Raw genomic sequence first — 19676 nt, 5'->3', positions numbered from 1 at the left:
CCCAAGAGCATGTGTGAGACCCCACAATCGTGAAGGCTGGCAGAAGAGGTCGTCACAGGATGACGTAGCAGCTGTGTTGGGAAGCGGCGTGATGTGCTGGGATACCCGGCGGCTTTTAGCATGCTCAAGACGGCAGCACTCCTTGAGGATTGTATCGATGCTGGTGACGTTCGTAAGCACCAGTAAATTGAAGGTGTCGTCAGCAATGCCTTTGAGGACGTGATTAACCTTATCGTCCGCAGACATGTTCGGGTCAGCCTTGGCACAAAGGGCTGAGACGTCGAGAATGTATGACACGTGGGACTCTGTCGACGTCTGTACACGTGTGGCAAGGGCTTTCTTGGCATTGACTTGGCAACCGAACGGATTGCCAAAAAGGTCGCACAGCTTCCCTTTGAAGAGATCCCAGCTCGAGATCTGCTCTTCATCATATTGTTGCTACGAGAGACACATGCTACGAGAGACACATTCTGCCAGGGGCAGACGACAAAGAAGACGGTTCTGTCGGGTGCTGGTGGCTGTCCACCATCTTGGCTACTGTGTCTGTCTAGTGTAAATACAGTGTAAATAGTCCCGCCTTGTGTCGTTTTACGTAACATCTTTGTGGTGGAAGTGCTGGGTAGTTCCCTGTTTCCATCACGGAGCTCCGCAACGGCCGCTTCATCACGCTTCCGACCATGTCAGTCGGTGCAGGCACCACGTCTTCACCCGCTGCCCCTCCCGTGGCTCCCACCTACATCGTTCTGCCTCCTGCTCGTGATCCTGGAGTCTTTTCCGGCCAGGATGGGGTTGACGTCGACAAATGGCTCAACCTTTACGAACGGATCAGCGCCAGCTACAGGTGGGACCCGACCCTTATGCTCGCCAACGTGCTTTTTTACCTCGATGGCCCACCACGGGTGTGGTTCGAGACGCACGAGGCGGACATTACAAGCTGGGACTCTTTCAAAGAGAAGATACGCGACCTTTTCGGGGACAGCCACCAGCACCCGACAGAACCGTCTTCTTTGTCGTCTGCCCCTGGCAGAATGTGTCTCTCGTAGCATGTGTCTCTCGTAGCAATATCAATATGTACCCACTTAATCTGGTTTAAGTATAGTCGCGATCAATCCCCTGCCCTGTCGCCATTGAACCTAATGTATTGGCTGACCACTTAAGCCCTAGTCACCTAATGCACGCCAAACAACTAGCACATAGTGCTTACTTCATTTTTCAGCACATACAAGTGTGAAATCGGCTAAATGTCGTGTGCGCAGACCATGGATGGCAATATTGCGGCACAGGGACCTTTCCTGGACTGCCCTGATAGTGACGTCAGAATATGGTAGCCATGCCGTGTTGCCTGTTCCCATAGCTTCTAGCGTTTCCACGTCATCGTCATAGATGACGACATGGATGATGGCCCTTCCATATTCGTTGCGGCTAGTGCGTTGACCATCGTGAGGGCGTTTGCAGAGAAGTGGGGCCTCATGGAGAAACTGGCTCGCGGCCCTGCTGAGTTTGAGCATGCCGTCGTCTCTGCAAGGCCGCCACGGTGGCAAGTGAAGATAACAGATTTCTGGCTGCCTGCTCGCCAATGAAACTTGTCTGCGTGTGTGTTTAGGTGAGGATTAAGACATAGTTCTTTTCTGGCTAGTAAGTCTATAGCTGCTCATCTGCCATTGCCGGTTGATTAGTACATTGCTTATCTGATCCACGTTCCTCGCCAACTACGTATTAAGGAGGCTTTACTGTATTGTTATTTGGTGAACCCTTGTTTCTTCTGTGTCATTGTGTTGCCTACCTGGTTCCCCCATGTAAACAAGTTTTAGTAGTGCTCGTTGTGTCCATGTGTGCTTTCTGTCATGAAGGTATCTGCAGTGCTGGTGAGTGACTGTGCTGCTTTTTCTCTTTGCTTTTTGCAGGAAGTACGGTGATTCAGACGGCATCAGTATGGAGAAGGATTATGCTTACGGTAGGCTTACCAGACAACTCTCACTTGTGTAAAAGGAATGTTAGCCAAAGAAGCAGCTTGACTGCAAAGTGGCACCATCATAGGTGTGGCCATTTTCGTGATTTACAAGGGCATTTGAGCTTGTGACAATCACTAAGAAACTTGCTGACTGCAGTCAACCCTCACAATGAAGTTGCATTTTACATGGAAATGATTACATTATATTCTATAATTATTATAAGCAAACACACTCATATTTGCAAGATATTGCTAATTTAAGTTTACTTTATATTAGATAAATCACTGTATCTATGTTTGTTATAGAAGGACTCAAGTTTCTTCTCTTGTTGGCACTACGGATGTTTTAGTCCATGAAACAGTAATTTAATGCATAATTATACAGTTATAAATCATTTTGTCTGACCCATATCTTGCGTGGTCTGGACTGAGGCACTAATTTGGGTTCATAACGCTAGTCATAAATGGTAAGTACTGCAAATAAGTTAATATACAGTATACCCTGACCAGCACGATTTGAGAGGCGCGTTCGCATGCAGCCATTTGCAATTCAACCATTTGACCCTCTGCGTCCGTGGAAGTTTCAATTTATTGTCGCGGTATTCCTTCATGGTAGCAGTGAAATTTTATATTGAAATAGTGTATGAACACATTTTGTTATATTGAGGTTCAATGCATGGTGTTCTATGTGGACAAGATATAAAAAGGCAAACACTTTTTGATATTGATATTTGTTATATTGAGGTTTCACTGTATAACGAAAAGGACACTGCAACCTTTCAGTTGATATTTGGTGTTTTTAATGCCATTTTCGTGATTCCTTACCAGCTTGCTTAGCTTTCAGTTATTCTAAGCTGCAGGGTCTCACAGCAGACACCACCATCATCACGAGAACAACTTATTTGCGACACAGGCAACAATGTGTTGCCTGCTGCAGAGGTGCCTGTTGTGGCTCAATGAATGAAAAGTGTGCACAGACACCCCACCATTATCAGTGTCTGTGGGGGTTGACCTATACAGTAGTTGTGTGGTCATGGGTAACGGATTGTTTTTATTCATCCTGTGGTTACACTGAAGCTGAGGGGTAGGCTGAAGACACCAACGCGATAATGACAATGACGGCCACCATCGTTGGCATTACGGCTAGGACAGGATGGGGAGGCAGCCTGAAAACAAAAGCATAACAGTGATTGCCGTCATCGTCGGCGTAGCGACTGGCAGCTGGAGGTCGCTGAGCAAGCGGAAATAGGCCGACGACAACGCGTATAGCAATAATGACTGTCACTATCGTCCACATGGTGGAAAGGACAGTCGGATGGATTGAATGCCTTGCTACATTCCACGCTGGAAGATAGCCCGAGAATGGGCACACACTCCCACAGGCACATACATACTAAGCGGCTAATTCAAAGGCAATCAAGTAGTACAAAGCATCTGTTCTATATAATTAATGCACCATTCCATTAAGACAGAGCTTTAGCTTGAGCCCAACTCCCATGCCACTTATTCAAATACATTCAACGACCGATTTTCCGGACGCCCGATTTTTCGGACATGCCCGCCACGTACCCCATAGAGTCAATGTATAAAAATGTCTGAAATTTCGGACGCAAAAAACCTTCGCCGTCCGACTTTCTGGACTTTTTGTCATGACCGCAGGTCCGAAACGGCATTAGTCGTAGCCACCATCGCTGCCATATCGATTATCTTGCCTCCTCGAACTGGCGCTCTCGCACGCAGATCCGCTGGCGCCACCACCGCGGCAACGCTACTTCGACGTTCGCTACCAAGCTTCTTTCTGTTCGGTGCCGTGTTTTTCTTTGAAGTAATTCGCCACTGTTAGCAATGACGCAGACTCCGCCTTTGTAATCCTCGCCAATGTCTTGGAAGCTCGGAAACACGACGCGTTGCATAATGCCGGTTTCCGGAAGTCAGTTTCGCCTCAATACAGCAGTGTTACGCAGTGAAGAATACCAAGAGTGGGAAGGGGCAATTTTCACGGGACACGGTATGTATTCCTTATTTATACACGCATGCACCCGCCATCTACTATCACAGTACAAGCTACGATACGCCTAATAAGTGCACTCGCAGGTCTTCAGAGCCATTTTGGACGTGCCCATGGCGATTTGAGCCCTTGGGGGCAGTAAAAGGCACGCATACTCGTTTTTTAGGTCTGCCCGATTTTTCGGACGTTTTCGTGGCCCCTAGAATCGGAAGTTGACTGTACTTACATGCAAAACGCAGCAACGCTTTTCTGAGATAACCTCTGGGTCAATTTTAATAAAGTTTGTTGCATTTGAGAGAAAGTTCTAGTAACAAGACGGCAAGTTGGGCCAGTTGGTTGGGATTCATCTTAAGTATCGTAGCAGCGCAAACAATACAGGGACAAAAGGAAGGAAAAACGACAACACGGCGCTGACTCTCAACTGATATTTTATTGAAGGATAGTCTAATATATATACAAAAAATTTCAAAGAACCATGACTTGCGCAAGACACAGTGATACATCAAGGCCGTGTGCACTGTTAAACATGTGAACAGCTTCATCAAATGTGTTAAACACGTTGTGTATGGAATACCGTTATCTTGTGGTAATGAGTATGTGGGACAAACAAAACGCTGTGTAAACGTACAACTTAGGGAGCATGAGCTCTCTCTTCAAGGGGTTGAACCACGTCATCTTCCGGTACATTGTAACTCATGCGGGTGTCGCCCCCTTTTTGACAAGACTTCTATCATCTTTAAACACACTAACCAGTTGACAAGAGAAATCACTGAGGCATACAATATAACGATTAGGGGCACGGAATGTATCAGTGAACCGTCGATCGCTCTTCATGACAAGGAATTTCATTACTTCTGCAACTTTTGATTATGCCTAGTTTGTCGCCACGGCCTTGATGTATCACTGTGTCTTGCACAAGTCATGGTTCCTTGAAATTTTTTGTATATATATTAGACGATCCTTCAATAAAATATCAGTTGAGAGTCAGCGCCGTGTTGTCATTTTTCCTTCCTTTTGTCCCTGTATTGTTTGCGCTGTTACGATACTAAATTCTAGTGACTGTTAGTAGTGCAATTTTGTTTTAGAGCACGAATTCTTTTTTCAAAAATTGCCGAAAATTTGCAAGTTGAAAAAATATGTGAGCACAAAGTTTACAAATTCGTAACTCTGCAACAAGAACATATATCGTAGCTCTAACACTACGCAACAATTTTGTAAACTGCATCCGTTAGAACATCCAAAGCGAACAAATGTGATATAATTATTTATATCTTACTTGAATTTGGTACAACGTTTGTAAGGATTTTGCAAAAGTCCGACTCACATATTAGTGGTGTAATTAAGAGTCATGTGTAATTCATCAACTTTGTCTGCTTTAGATGTGCTGTTAGATGTAATTTGTAGCATTGTATATGTTTTTCTAGCACTAGGTGAGTTCCCTGCGAATTTATGTGAAAAAAAAAAATCCTATATCCCGATCTGAGGAGAAAAAAATGTTGCCTACACTGTACATGCACTGTGCTTGAAGGACATTTAAGGCAAATACTGAGTAGACGTGGACTGTTTAAATACCATTCCAGAAACCTCACAACGCTTGTTTCGTGCCAAGAAAAGGCTTAGTTTACAAGAAAATTGCATCTGAAGGGTCTGAATACCCTTATTGCAATTGAAATCTCCCGCCACCCAACCGGAGAGTGGCGATGTTGCTTACCTACGCTTATTAGCTCGGTTCATATAATACCAGGAATGAGCGATCACCACGCTGTCATTGCGAACATTAAAACAGATATTAACCGATCAACGTCACCCATATCAAGGAGAGTTTTTTTTCTTCGAAAAAGGTGATTATTCTAGTATCTCTCGGGAGCTCCTCGATCACTTGCCGGTTTTTGAATGTCTTGCTGAGGATTACGGCATCCATGATTTATGGAGGGTATTTAAAGATAAACTGCTTCAGCTTACGGACATGTATGTTCCAAGCATAGATTCCACCAGACTCAAAAAACGTAAGAAACCCTGGGTGAATTCGCGTATTCTCAGAATAATTAAAAAAGAGAAAGAGAGCATTTAATAGATACAAAAAAAAACAAAGTATGAATCACATAAATAAGTTATCTGAAGTAACACAGGAGTATAAGTTTGCTGTAAAAAAATACGAAGGAAGAGTACTTTAAGACACTAAACGACAGAATGAAATCTAATCCTAAACATTTCTTGAGGTTTTTAAAAGGATGCGGATCAGATTCTGTAGAAATAAATGAAATTGTTTGTAATCAACAAATAATTACAGACGATACCGAAAAGGCAACGTGTTTGAATAGATATTGTCAATCTTGTCTTCCTACCTAAATGCAACCATAGCCCTACACCACAAGCAAGCACACTTCCTTTAATGGAACAAGTTGAATTAAGCGTTAGAGGCATCGAGGCACTCCTAAAGGTCATAGATGAAACCAAAGCAATCGGTCCGGATGGTATATCTCCACGTATACTAAAGCGGTGTGCTACACCTTTCTCGATGTACCTTTATCTAATCTATGTGAAATCGCTATCCACAGGGCTCTTACCTAATGATTGGAAAACCGCTCAAGTTGTACCTATTCATAAAGGGGGTTCGAAAAGAGATGTAGCGAATTACAGGCCTATCTCACTAACATCCATCCCGTGCAAAATCATTGAGCATATTTTATATACCGAGATAATGCTTCAAATAACAAATAATAATAAACTAATCAAAGAACAGCACGGGTTTCGGAAATGTCTATTTTGCACAACTCAATTGAGTTTTACCATGAATTGGCATTCGATGTTGACGCAGAGGAGAACAAACAGATTGTGTCTTTTTCACATGAAATGAAACACGAATTGAATTGGGAACTGCTTTCCTCTCGGCAGGAAAAGTTAAGACTAAAGTTTTTACACCTCATATTTAATAATAAGACTGGAATTAGCAGTGAAAGCTACTTGAAACAACCATATTTTATTTCTAGGCATAATGACCATTCTCTTAAAATCTGCGAGTACCATGCAAGGACGAACTTGCTTGCAGATTCCTTTTTTGTCAAAACTTTTGTGGAGTGGAATCAGCTGTGTGAAGAGCAAGTGTGCTGTACGACCGAAGATTTGTTTTTTTCCCTTCTGTAACCCCCCTGCTATAACACATTCGGGCAATGCGGAGTAATTCTTGAATAAAAAATAAAAATACGTCATCAGTGCCGTTTACTGCTGTTGGCGAGTAAAACGGTGGCCGACAGATGGCGGTATGGTTTTTCGCACAAAACGCAAACGCGCGGCCATGGTGAAACAGAGCCACTTGCAGCTGCTTTTGGTCAATTGGCATGGACTGTTCGGGCATCCCGTGACATCATGTGGAAGTGGAATTCTCTACTGCTTGCAGTTTGTGCGAGTTTTGCGAGCCAGCAAAGCCAGTGCAGCAGTACGTGATAACGAAACTACTGAAACGTGAAAGTGCAGGAGGCCCAGAGTCGAGCAAAAATGAAAGCTTTCGACCAGCCGCGTCATTGTCAAGGGTAATGTTGAGTTATTATTTTTTTTTATGAAGTAGAACTCGACAAGTGGCATTTTCTTTTGTCTACTATAACGAGTGGTTGAGTACTAATGACAGAATTTAAATGAGTGCCTTCGTCATCAGGCAAGTACTTGAATGTCCCAGGGGAGTCTAGTTGTCTTGCATTTACCTCCATTCCTCTAACACTAAGCATAATATTAACGCCTTAGAGATTCTTGAGCACTAATCTATCACTTTAGCTGGACTTAATATTTGCCTTTAGTGTCCCTTTAACACCCTACGTGATAAGGTTGTAGTATACAGAGTGCAAGTTAGCTCACATTGTGAAACAAGGATGCCTAAATTGTCGTCTGAAAAAGTGACACCATTATAATGAAGCCGAATAAAGCAATAAAGCTGGCAGGTTCCATTTGACAATATGATTGCACATGAGCGCTACCTGTGCATGTCACCAATCCCTGTTTAACGAAGTGGCCGTCTATTATAGAATTTCTGAAAGCCAGTAGACAAGCGTGTTTAAATTTGCCTTCGAGTCAAGTTTATTGGCTTGAGTTCTATCACTGTACATCACAATGATTATATAAAATTCAAAAGTAAGACGAAAGGGCTAGCGGTGGGCAAGGGAGTGTTCACCTATGCCTTTGCCACACAGCTAGTTGGAAAGTCTAGTATGGCGGTTCACATCACACTTTAAAGCACGAGCATGGTGATTAAATGATGTACTTTTGTCATTTAGCAGCAACATCAGCGAGAAACTCGATAGCTTTTGCAAATAATTTTCAACATTTTTGTCACAGACCCCGTGAACGAGGTGCAGACGCCGGACCAAATTCCAAAGCCGACTTATCAGCTTCCGAAAATAATCCCCCGAAAGCAAGGACAATTAAGAATGGGCGCTCTGGTGCACCAGCGAACGCCGGTTGCTGTCCAAAGACCGAGTCAGAGCCCAGAGTTGTCAACACAACAAAATATATTCTTCATACAAGGCAGTTACACACACACACTTGCACACTTAGGCTAGACACAACACAATACAATTCAGATGGCTATCCACAAAACACAGGAAAATAATTAACGACAACCTCTAAGAGTCCAACATGTAAAGTACAAAATGAATTGGAACACTAAGTGTCCAATCGTATTCACCCGTGCTGGCCTTGGAATCAGACGATCTCTGCGTAGCTCGGTGCAAATCTCGAAGAAGGAACTTCTTCCGGAAATGCAGACGCTCGATGAACTCGTCGACTAGCTTGCCGGGGAATCCGCTTCTTCCGCAGACGGTCCGTCTTCGCGTTACATCTCTTTACCGGAGTGGTCTCATCTCTGATTCTTGCACAGCAGTTATATAGCTGTCACAGGCATTCTCTAACCTTCCTATCGGAGTCGTGCTCCTGTAGCATGGCCAAAGCCTGGGAATCTTCTAGTCTTTTCTCGCACCTTTGACCGTCGTCGTCGGAACGTCGTCGAGGGGGGACTGATGACTCATCCCGTTGGCGCACGCTCACGCTGTAGCAATCTCTTTCTCGGCTCGCCGGGTGACAAGGTGTCTCGGCGCGCGCGTGTGCTCTCTCCCTCTCTCTGGTGACCGTCACTTCATCAATGTTTTAGACATCTAGACTCCGTTTGTCGCGTCGGCTGCTTGAGGCATATGCGCTCTCCCCCTCGGTTGAAGTTGCCGTGGGGCCGGCGTGTTCTTTCACTGGCTTGCGTGACACGCGGTGTGCGCTTTGATTACGCACTTTTTTGTGACAGTTTTATATATCATCCTTCCTAAAAAGTAAGCAGGTATTGTGCCAGTCTCTGTTGCACTTGCCAGCCTGATTCATCCCTATTTTCTTCACTGTCCATTGTATATGTGTGTTTGCATATAGAATAATAATCTGTGAGGTTTCGCCTAGTAATGCATTGTTTATTTCTCTCAAAGTTAGAGTAGCCAGGAGGAGGGCACGCAGGGCAAGCTGCTTGTAGCTTGGAGACTGCCCGAAGCCAGTTAATCACATGACACTACCTTCACAATAACCCAGAACTTGACCTAAGCTTCATATAGGCTCAAGGGCCAAATAATCAAACTGGACCGGGCCAGGTTGGGCTGGGCCTGAATCTTTCGGGCCCGGGCCAGGTATGGGCCTGGTTTTAAATCACCGAGTCGGGGTTGGGCGGGCTAACGCATGGCACTTTTGGGCTCAAGTCAGGCCCGAGCCTGAAATAACGCCCGTGCAGTGCTCTATTAAAGACTACTGTATAAATCTACAGTGTTGGGCTGTTAAGCATGAGGTCATCGGATCAAATCCCGACGATGGCGGCCGCATTTCGTTAGGGGCGAAATGCGAAAACACCCGTGTATTTAGATTTAGGTGCACGTTAAAGAATCCCAGGTGGTCGAGATTATTCCGGAGTCCCCCACTACGGCGTGCCTCATAATCAGATCATAATTTTGACAAGTAAAACCCCTTATTAAAAAAAAAATCTACAGTGTGCAAAGGCAACGTCTGAACAGGCGCCTCCGCGCTAAAATAGCCCTCCTCAACAAGAAAATCGAAGCCCATTGCCTCACCCTCAGCCGTCAACAGTGGACTGAACTGTGCAATACTGCTGATGGCAAGATCCATTGTGCCTCTTCTTGGAAGCTTCTCAAATGCCTCCTCAATAGTCAAGCCACCCGCTCTTCCCAACAAGATCGCCTCACTAAACTTCTCTATACAGAAACGAAACAGGGCCGCGCCCATGTCTTAGACCACCTTACTAACAAGTATCTCCCCGTGGGCCCAGTGCAGTCTCATGGCTCCTACACCGGGGCCCTCAACCCCCCAATGGATGAAGATTTTAGTGTCGCTGATATTCAAGCCGCCCTACACAAATTAAAAAGCCGCTCTGCCCCTGGCCCTGACGGGATCACTAACAAAGCCCTCCGTAACCTGGATGACACCTCCGTTACCTACCTTACAGATTATATCAATGACTGCTGGCGTAAGGGTGCAACTCCCCCAGCCATGAAAACAGCAGAGGTCATCCTTATTCCCAAACCTGGCAAACCCTCTAGCCTCGATCACCTTTGCCCCATCTCCCTAACCTCATGTGTGGTTATGGAGCATGCCTTCCTCACCCGAATTAACACCCATCTGGAAGACACTGCAGCGTATCCTCACTCAGTCATTGGCTTCCGGGCTCACCTGTCGACCCAAGACGCCATGCTACAACTTAAGCACCATATACTTGAAGGTAGGACCCGCACTACTAAAGCAATACTCGGCCTCGACCACGAAAAGGCCTTTGACAGCATAGCCCATTCCACAATTCTCGACCACATCTCATGCCTTAACCTCGGTGCGCGCACTTATAATTACGTCAGAGACTTTCTCTCTAACCGCACAGCCTTCCTCTCGGTGGCGCGGGAACCCCTCAGGGCTCCGTTATCTCCCCAATGCTCTTTAATCTCGTCATGATCGATCTTGCCAAGGAGTTGCAGCAAGTAGACGGTGTCAACCACACCTTCTACGCTGACGATATCACTATATGGGCCCATCAAGGAAGTGACGGCCAATATAGAAACGGCACTACAATCCGCCATTGAAACAGTCGAGACTATCTCAAGGCAGGGGGCTTCGCTGCTCTCCCGACAAGTCCGAACTCCTCCTCTACAGGCCTACTCTCCGTGGCCGCCGTCCGAAACATTCCACCGCTAAACGCCAATACGAAGACATGGCGCGTCACCTCACGGATGACAGCCCCATCCCCCTCGTCACCAATATCCGTGTGCTCGACATGCTTATAGAGGCAAACGGAGCGAATGGCATGGCCCTTGCAAAAATCCAGGTCAATGCATTCAACATCATGAGACTTTTGAAGCGGGTCTCCAACCGCTGTGTGGGTATGAAAGAGGAGAATCTCCTCCGATTAATCCAGTCATTCGTAATTTGCCACATCACCTACGTTGCTGCGTTTCTAAATTGGTGCAAGGCTGAACAAAACAAACTCAACATCCTCCTACGCGGTATCTATAAACAAGCCCTCGGCCTCCCCGGTTACACCAGCACTGACCTCCTCCTTCAACTAGGCGTCCATAACACACTGGACGAGCTCATCGAGGCCCAACATTGCTCTCAGCTAGAGAGACTCACACTCACAGCGATGGGCCACCACATCCTCACCTCGCTCGGTATTACCTACCACCATCAACACGGCCACAAACACCAGATCCCCTCTACCATACGAGCCTGGATTCATGCTGACCCTATCCCCAGAAACATGCACCCCGAATACAACCGCGCATGCCGCACAGCACGTGCCACGGCTCTCACCAAAGCCCTTGCTCGCAACGACGGTGTGAGTTTCGTCGATGCCGCCGAATATCTCCACGGGTACCCGCTTTGCAGCCGTCACCACACGTGAAGGCTCTCTCCATCATGCTATCAGTCTAGTAACCCCACACGCTGAGGAAGCTGAAGTGGCCATCGCGCTAGCCACACTAGACCCAACATGCCATACCATCGTCTCTGATTCCCGCTCCGCCGTTATCACCTACATCAACGGCCATATCTCCCACCAAGCCTTGCGCATCTTGTAACAAGCAACCTGCTCAACCGACCATCAGGTTACACTCGTCTGGTTCCCAGCTCATGTAGGCACCGTCCACCCACACCTCCCCAACCTCAACGAGGTTACCCACTCCCTAGCGCGAGGGCTCGTTAACCGCACAGGAGACGGGGAGGCTGCCCCCACCGGTAGGAATTGCCTGACACGCTACAATGATGTAGTGAAATCCTTCTACTTTGAGCGTAGGACTTTCCCCGGCCCACACAACAAGCTATCCCGAGCGCAGGCTACAACTTTCCACCTGCTACAAACCAACACTTATCCCTCGTACACCTTTACAACAAGATTTACCCAGACATTTACCCCAATCCCACGTGCCATATCTGCAAGACACAGCCAGCCACACTTACACACATGCTTTGGGACTATACACAACAATACCCTGACACCAACCCCACGACCCTCTCGTCGAGATGGCACGCTGCCATGCGTAGCTCCAACCTCGACGACCAACTCTGGGCGACCCAGCAAGCCTGCGAGGCGGTGAAGAGGCAACACCTCGACGTCCCCACGTGGGAGGCCTAGGCCCAGCCACCACCTCTTGCTGGTTTTAATAAAGTTTGTTCAGTCAGTCAGTGTGCAAATGAATGTAGTCGGGAAGAAGGTGTTTTATGACAATCCAAAGGGCAGCTGATGGAGATGTGTAGCATACAAGAGTCCAAGATGACGTTTAGCATGTAAAAATGCTTCAAGGTACTTGGGCATATTTTGTTAGAATACCAGTGCATTAACCAGAGGTAGATGCAGACGTTTTCAGTCTCCCCGGAGCCCTGAGATTTGAAGACAGTAACGTCTGTTTAAAGTAGCGACACTTCAAAAAGCATAAGTTTGATGTGCGGAATCAACACCAGCCACTCATGCAAAAGCAGAGCTGGCTGATCATTGTTAGACCACCGACTACACCTTTGACTTGAAAAATGCCTGTGAACAAAAATGGGGCCCCCTGGAATCATATTTCATCCCCACCAACCTGTACCTCCTGAAGCACACTCTGGTGCTTCATCATCATCATTGTGCTGTCCCATTATCGATGGCACATGTACGGCCCAAGTCTCTGCTGCGGGTTGAGGCGAGAATGCTGGTGCCCGGTTTGATAAGCTCATTACAAGGGTTCCAAAGGTGTGAGTGAGTGACAATGCCAAGTGGATGCTCCGTAATGCTCTGCTCCATCAGCTCGGCAGAGCAGGAACCAGGGCCTTCTGCTGTTGTTGTGAGCATTCCTGCCAAACAGCTGTGCACATACTGAATGGAATGGACAGCCCTTTCATTGTGCACTGACTGCTGGCAGTGTTTCAGAGATGCCCAGCAGCTGTCTAGATGTCTGTGCTGTGCAGACTCACATGCTGCGCCATGTTGTCCCCGAGTAGTATCATTATAACATTGTCCAAGTAGCTCAAGCACAACCTTGCTATTGCCTTTGGGTGAAACTGACAAGTTTTTCTCCTTCAGCAAATGAATTCCAAGTTTTTTCCAACCGTGGGAAACATACACTGCCTTAACCACAGTAAAAGTTCTCAGCAAACGTTGCAGCGTTTTTCAATAGATGGAATCACTTGCATTTTCAAGGCCAATACCATCATGATTATTTCATCAAACCACCGATGCTAGATCAGTGCTGCAACCATTCTTTTTCATGTTGAGTTCAGCGTTGTGCATGTACTGGTTTTCCATGTGCAGCTTATCTGATTTAGCAAATAAACACAATGTTGTCCAAAATGTTGCTGTATTGCAACTTTTTTTCAGAGCTTGACTGGAGATCTGACTGCACACCCTTCACAAAGGTGTCCTGTGTGAGCCCAATGTGAGTTAACTTGCTTCATTGAGCATGCAAGACCGGCAAGAGCTGCTTAGCAGAGATTACAATAATCTCTTCTTTTCATGTGGCACTCCAGGAGGTCCTCTGTGGACTTTGTGCTGTCTGAAGTCTACCTGGGCCAGCTACAGCTCTCGGACAGTGCGTTCCAGTTGCATTGTTTTGTTTTTGTTGCACATCCTTCTGACTGTATGCACCACACACTCGTAAACATGTCAGCAAGGTCTTGCTCCTCTGTGCAAGCAGAGAAGCTACAGCCTCTCTCGAGCAGTTGCTTTGCCTTGTGTGCGGCTTTTTAAACTCATACCACGTACCATATGCTTTTGCTTGCATTCATACTAGCAGCGAAAAAATTGATGAAAAGGCACATAAAAGAAAAAAGAATTGAAATACACGAGACTGCGTCCTTCTCATTACCAATACGAATGCAAGCTGTAGCAAACAAATAGCCCATCTTTTTTTTTAACATTGACAGCTACATGCTTTGTTGCACTATGGAGAACGGACAGGTGTTTTCGGCCACAGACTGCAGTGTCACAAAAAGCAAGTTACACCAAGCAAAAAAACTTAAGACACGTCGGGTCAATACTGCGACTTGCATGCCTTCACTGAAAGACATATCTTTCACTGTAGCTGCTGTACATCACCTATGCCGTGTTTCTTTGTACAGTGACAGGACAGGTGGTGCCACTGCTTTGTTGCAGTGAAATCAACGTTGTTTTTCTTTTGCGTTGCCACAGCAATGTGTGCATTTGATTTACTCTGAAAGAAACATACAATTAATGGACTTAGCATTAAACTGCATGCCCTGTAAAAATTCATCTCTATGAGAAATTTGGCCTGAGTTATATTGAAGTAATTAGGCGTAATTTTCACACTCTAGCTTTCACGCAAATGCACCCACACACCCTCTGCACACACAGCGCTCACCGCCAATGTGCAAAAAGTGTGCCTAATTACTTCAATATGACGAGTTAGCCTGAGTTAGCTAGGGGTTTAGAAGTAAAAGCCATGTATACCTGGCACTCCTATTTGTTCAATCATCTGTGTATTCTTCAGCATGGGCCACTTGACCTTTACTCTCTGGTAATTACACTTTCACTGCCGACATTGTTGTGTTGCATCAGCTTTAGGCATCTGCATCAGGAAAGTGTGCAAAAGTCATGTTGGTTGCACATACTGCTCTCAGAGTCAGCGTGGAGCATTGCACTAATTTCAATGCTCCATGCTGACTCCAACGCTCCACGTTGCACTAATTGCCCAGCACTGTTGTTGTGGCAGTGGTGACAAGGTGGTTTGACTACAACAGAAGTCATCATTGAGTGTCATCACTGAGGACAAATGTTGTCGTCAGTGTAACAGCATGGACGGTATACAGACAGACAAAGCAAACCCAATTTTGAGCATTCAACTGCTGTTGTAAGACAACATAGCTACGATCCCACGTCATTGAGCTTGCCCAGTTTATCCGACACCACAGTGCTGCAAGGACACAGCCCCTTGAACACCCTTTCAGTTCTTGGGCAGCAGACTGGGCTGCAATTTGCCAGTCGCCGTGCTATCTCTCGGGCAAATGTTCTTTCCTCATCCTTTCGGTCAAAACTGAATTTTTAAAACAAAAAGGAATTCAGTGTGCCTTTCCTGTTTTGTTTTTTTTCCAGTTTGAATAGAAAACACTGAAACCTTGAAATCAGCAGTGATGTATTTATTCAACTTGTGTAAGTGTTTACATGCTTGTGTTCATACATTATTCGTTGAGCACTGAATTCAATTTTTGTTTGATTTTGACTAGAAAATAAGGATGTTTTCTGCAGTCCTTAACCAATTAACCTCCTTTTATATTTTATCTAGGCTGCACATAAGTATTATACATATGGCATAAAAATGAAATGTTTGTTCTAATGGAAGATGAAAGCAGACAATCTGGAGGTATTGCTTGGCCAAAATTACACGCAACATCTACTGAAAAGCAAAATCAGAGTGCTGAGATGGCTGGTACAAACATAGAGCAGAGGTTGTATTTTGATTTCTACTCCTTCAGGCTAATGATGCCCGAAGTCACCGAAGCAGTTCAAGTGGTTCCATTGTGACAAGTGTGGTACGCGCCATTCACAAATGGCAGTAATATATTCTACAGCCCCCAAGATCAGGCGACGAACTGCAATGGTGGATACGCTCTTCTGCATTTTCTGCACAAACTTCTGTGGTGGACTGTCTATTCCTTTCAGCAGCACGAAGCAGACAACACTCTGAAAATGGGCCTCACACACACAAGCACCACTACCTCTTTCATTACCGCTAGAAATGTGTTCATTTTCAGCACTTGTATGTTTCAAATTTTTATTTCAAGACATAGTACTCGCAACGTATACCGCAATACATAAAGTTAAAAGCCTGATTATTGGTGTTTTGAATGGATGTAATGGCTCCTGCAGTCTTTGAGAATTTTGAGAAACCTGAAACCTCAAGGAACACAAATGAAAGTAATTAGTTGCTTTCTTTAGTTTTTACTCATTGCAGCAGGCACGTTGTTTACTGTGTTCTTTAGGCTCGCGAAGCAATGGTTGTAAATGTTGGGAAGCAGGTCTCCTCGTATTGTGTTTCTTTGCAAGCAAGGTGGTCTAGTGGGCGTTCAACGGGGCTTCCTGTACATTGCTGTACAGCAGCATGAAGTAAGCTGCACAGTGTAAGACCGCTCGTTGGCCAAAGGTTCGAGTGCGTCAATGAACATGATGGGAAGGATTGCTCATAATAATGCTGTCGAAACGCTGATGGATAAAAGTGAGAAAAATACTTGCGTTTGATATATTTGTTCAACACATTTATGAAAGCAGCATGCACTCATGACCGTTGTTTGAGACATCGTTAAAGCAGCCTAGACGTCGGATTGAAAAATTAGGCAACCCAAGAGAATCTTGTGTGTTTTGACTGCTGCTATCATTTAAAACTTATGTTGCCGAGTTGACCAAAGTGAAAATTTTGCATTGTTTTATTGAGGAATTACTGAAGCACTGGAGGCTAGTTTCGACGAAACCTCCAATCCAAGTTTGATATATTTAGACTCCCCAATCTGACAGATAGCTAAAATTCAGTTGTAATTTCAGACGGTGCATTCCGTTGTTGGTTCGGATAATTCCAGTGGAAAAGTTTAACACTACATAGAAAAGGCTGTCAATAGAGTTTATCAATTTCTGTAGGTGCGATAACGAAATTGTTGATGAAAGGAAGACATTCTATGTGTGTTGTCTGTTTTGTGCTGTTGAAAAAGAATTGCAGTAAACCAGACCAGCTTGCTCAGCAACAAGTTTGTTTTTCTCTAGTGTAATGTAGAATTGTAAGGCAGACTGAATGTGATTGCCCAGCTGCTGTGAGAACTGTCTTGCTTCCTTGCAAGCAATATTCATTTCTAAAATTGGTTCCTTTTCAGGCCTTGAAGTGTTGTGTGGGCCTTGCTGCAAGCTGCCTACTTATGTGTGCAGAAGGAAGGTGGTGGCAGTAAGCATGGCAGTGCGTGCACTCCCCCCCCCCCCCCCCTACGCTGCATCAGACTTCGTGAGAATTGTCCTCACGGAGTCAGTAGTGCACGCTTTGTGTCATTGCGTGGCTCTCAGTTGCCTCTCCACATGGGCAGCAGTTTGCTCAGTAAAAAACTTTTTTTGTTACATGTGAAATTATTGAAGGCGGCTGGAGTGTTGTAGGTAAAAGCATACCATTGCTATTCTTAATTCAGTATTGATGAAATAAAACAATACACTGACCACAAAAGATTTATTAAGGTTAATGCACAGAAACCGAAACATTTACTCTTTTGTTTTCGGTGTGTCTTGTTTTATTTCATCACGTTCCATCCTGACCCAGTCGAATTCTCTCAATTTCATTTTAATTCAGTATGGCATTTACATTGCAAAACAGTTTGTGAAGCACAGTTTCAATTCAATGCTAGGGTGCATCAGTGTGTCTTTCATGTCATGCAGGGTTTGTTTTTTCTTCATCTGAATGGTAGCTGCAGACGGGCAATATATTGTGCACAAACCATTTATGGATAATTGTCAAAGTCAAGCGCTTCCCGGTATAGACCTGCCGAAATATGGGGACCCTTGTAGGTTAACTCTATTGGTTAATGCAACGAGGTGCACCGGCTGAGGAGCAGCTTGCATTAGAAACCCACATTAAGGCTCTCAATTGGTGCACCAACCCACACTGTTTGCAGTCCGCTTTACTCGTCCCAAAGCCAGCTTTGCTTTAAGAGTGCGATGTGGTGAAGGGAACGCTTATGTGAAGACCGATTGCAATAGCAGGGCCAACTTTAACTTGCAGTGGCCAAGCTTTGTTACCCAGTAAAAAATAGTTACCGCTGCTCTCATTCATGTGCAATTCCTCTGCAGGTTTGATTTCCATGATTGATAACTTCCACCCTCTGGATGCTGTAATCACTGAACAAGGCACCAAGAACTTTGTGTACCTGACCGGATCTGGTGGAACACCCGAGAAGCCAAAGGTGAGGTGAAAAAAATACACCTAATTTGCTTAACATGGTACTAATTCTGGCACTTGTAATGGTGACTTTGTAACGGGAAGTCAGTGCAGAAAGAACATGAAAAAGTTGGCTCGAAAAGCTCTGTGAGCATAAAGCAAATCATCTTGAGATTCATGTGTCTGACTGTGGCTGCAAAATATTGTATTAAGATTGTGTTTTGTATTAGAAAAAAGCACGGATCACACCAATCAAGAAATTACAGAGGCAGTGAGGTTGTGCAAATGGACGGTTAGGCTCGTACTTGACAAAGCAGCACTAACACAGACAGGGACAAAAAAATTGTGCCACACACATGAGCATTTCAGTTTATTGCACATAATGATGAGGTTACAAAATGTGGTGTACACTTACAAAGACAGGTGTGATGGAATAGTTCGGCACGTATGTCTGTGCGTAATCAGGTGGTAATGAATGTCAGAGACGTACGAACAGATGTAAACAAACATTTATCTGACATGATAGGACTGAGACAAGACAAGCACTAAACACAGAATACAGAGCAAAGGTTCATAAAACATAAAACACACACGTCTACCCTAAGCAGCGTTCAAGGAAAAAGCAAGTATGTCTCACAGCTTCAGTCCTGGTGGTCTCGTCGATCGGCGGTAGATCGTCTGAGCTGTCGTGACGATTCCCATTGGAGATGAACCATGGCATGATGACCCTCGTGGGAGGCAAGCCAGGCAGCGAGCCACGGCACTGGTCATCAGATGAGGCAGGCGACGGCCCACGACTGCATTACTGTGGCCAGAGCACTCGCACGAGTTTCGGGCTGGTGGCTTCCACCGCCACAACTTCACGTGCCACCTCGAGCAAGAGGCGGCCTCAAACCAAAGGCCTCGGTTACGCCTCGAGCGAGGCCTCGGTTAGGCCTCGCCCCGGACACAGCCTGAAGCTGCTCCAACAGGCGGCTACAAGCAGGCAGCAGCCAGGCCTGCTCCAAACGGCGTCACACCAGGCACCACTCCGCGTCTGCACCGACAGGCAGGCGCGGTGTCCTCGGGGCCGCCTCGGGTACCGCGGCAGGAGCTCCCGGAACAGCGCACTGGTCCTGCGTCTTCCAAGTCACGAGCCCCCTCTGCCCGTTTGGTACTCGCCTGTCTTCTTCCTTTTCTGTTTCTTTTCTTGACGCTGTCAAGCACGCAAGCTGCCCCTGGCTCGCCTTCTTCTGTTTCTTCTTTCTTCATTCACAAGTCTAATAAGTTCTCATCAAACAGTCCACGCACATAAACAACACTGATAAGG

At 45.6% G+C, this 19676-nt stretch overlaps 1 protein-coding gene across 3 annotated transcripts in view; it reads left to right on the top strand.

The window, feature by feature from the left end:
* LOC119461857 (transmembrane protein 43) overlaps positions 1-19676 on the top strand; it is a 107793-nt gene that overhangs the window by 46611 nt on the left and 41506 nt on the right. For all 3 annotated transcript variants that reach the window (XM_037723229.2, XM_037723227.2, XM_037723228.2), the window contains exons 5-8: positions 1905-1954; positions 13825-13882; positions 13974-14035; positions 18280-18392. In XM_037723229.2, the coding sequence (XP_037579157.1) occupies positions 1905-1954; positions 13825-13882; positions 13974-14035; positions 18280-18392 (283 nt within the window). The remainder of the gene's footprint in view (positions 1-1904; positions 1955-13824; positions 13883-13973; positions 14036-18279; positions 18393-19676) is intronic.

Source organism: Dermacentor silvarum, chromosome 8 (genome assembly GCF_013339745.2).
Source record: "Dermacentor silvarum isolate Dsil-2018 chromosome 8, BIME_Dsil_1.4, whole genome shotgun sequence".
Taxonomy (NCBI): domain Eukaryota; kingdom Metazoa; phylum Arthropoda; class Arachnida; order Ixodida; family Ixodidae; genus Dermacentor; species Dermacentor silvarum.
Note: the sequence above shows the minus strand (reverse complement) of the source record. Positions and strands in the feature narration are given on the sequence as shown.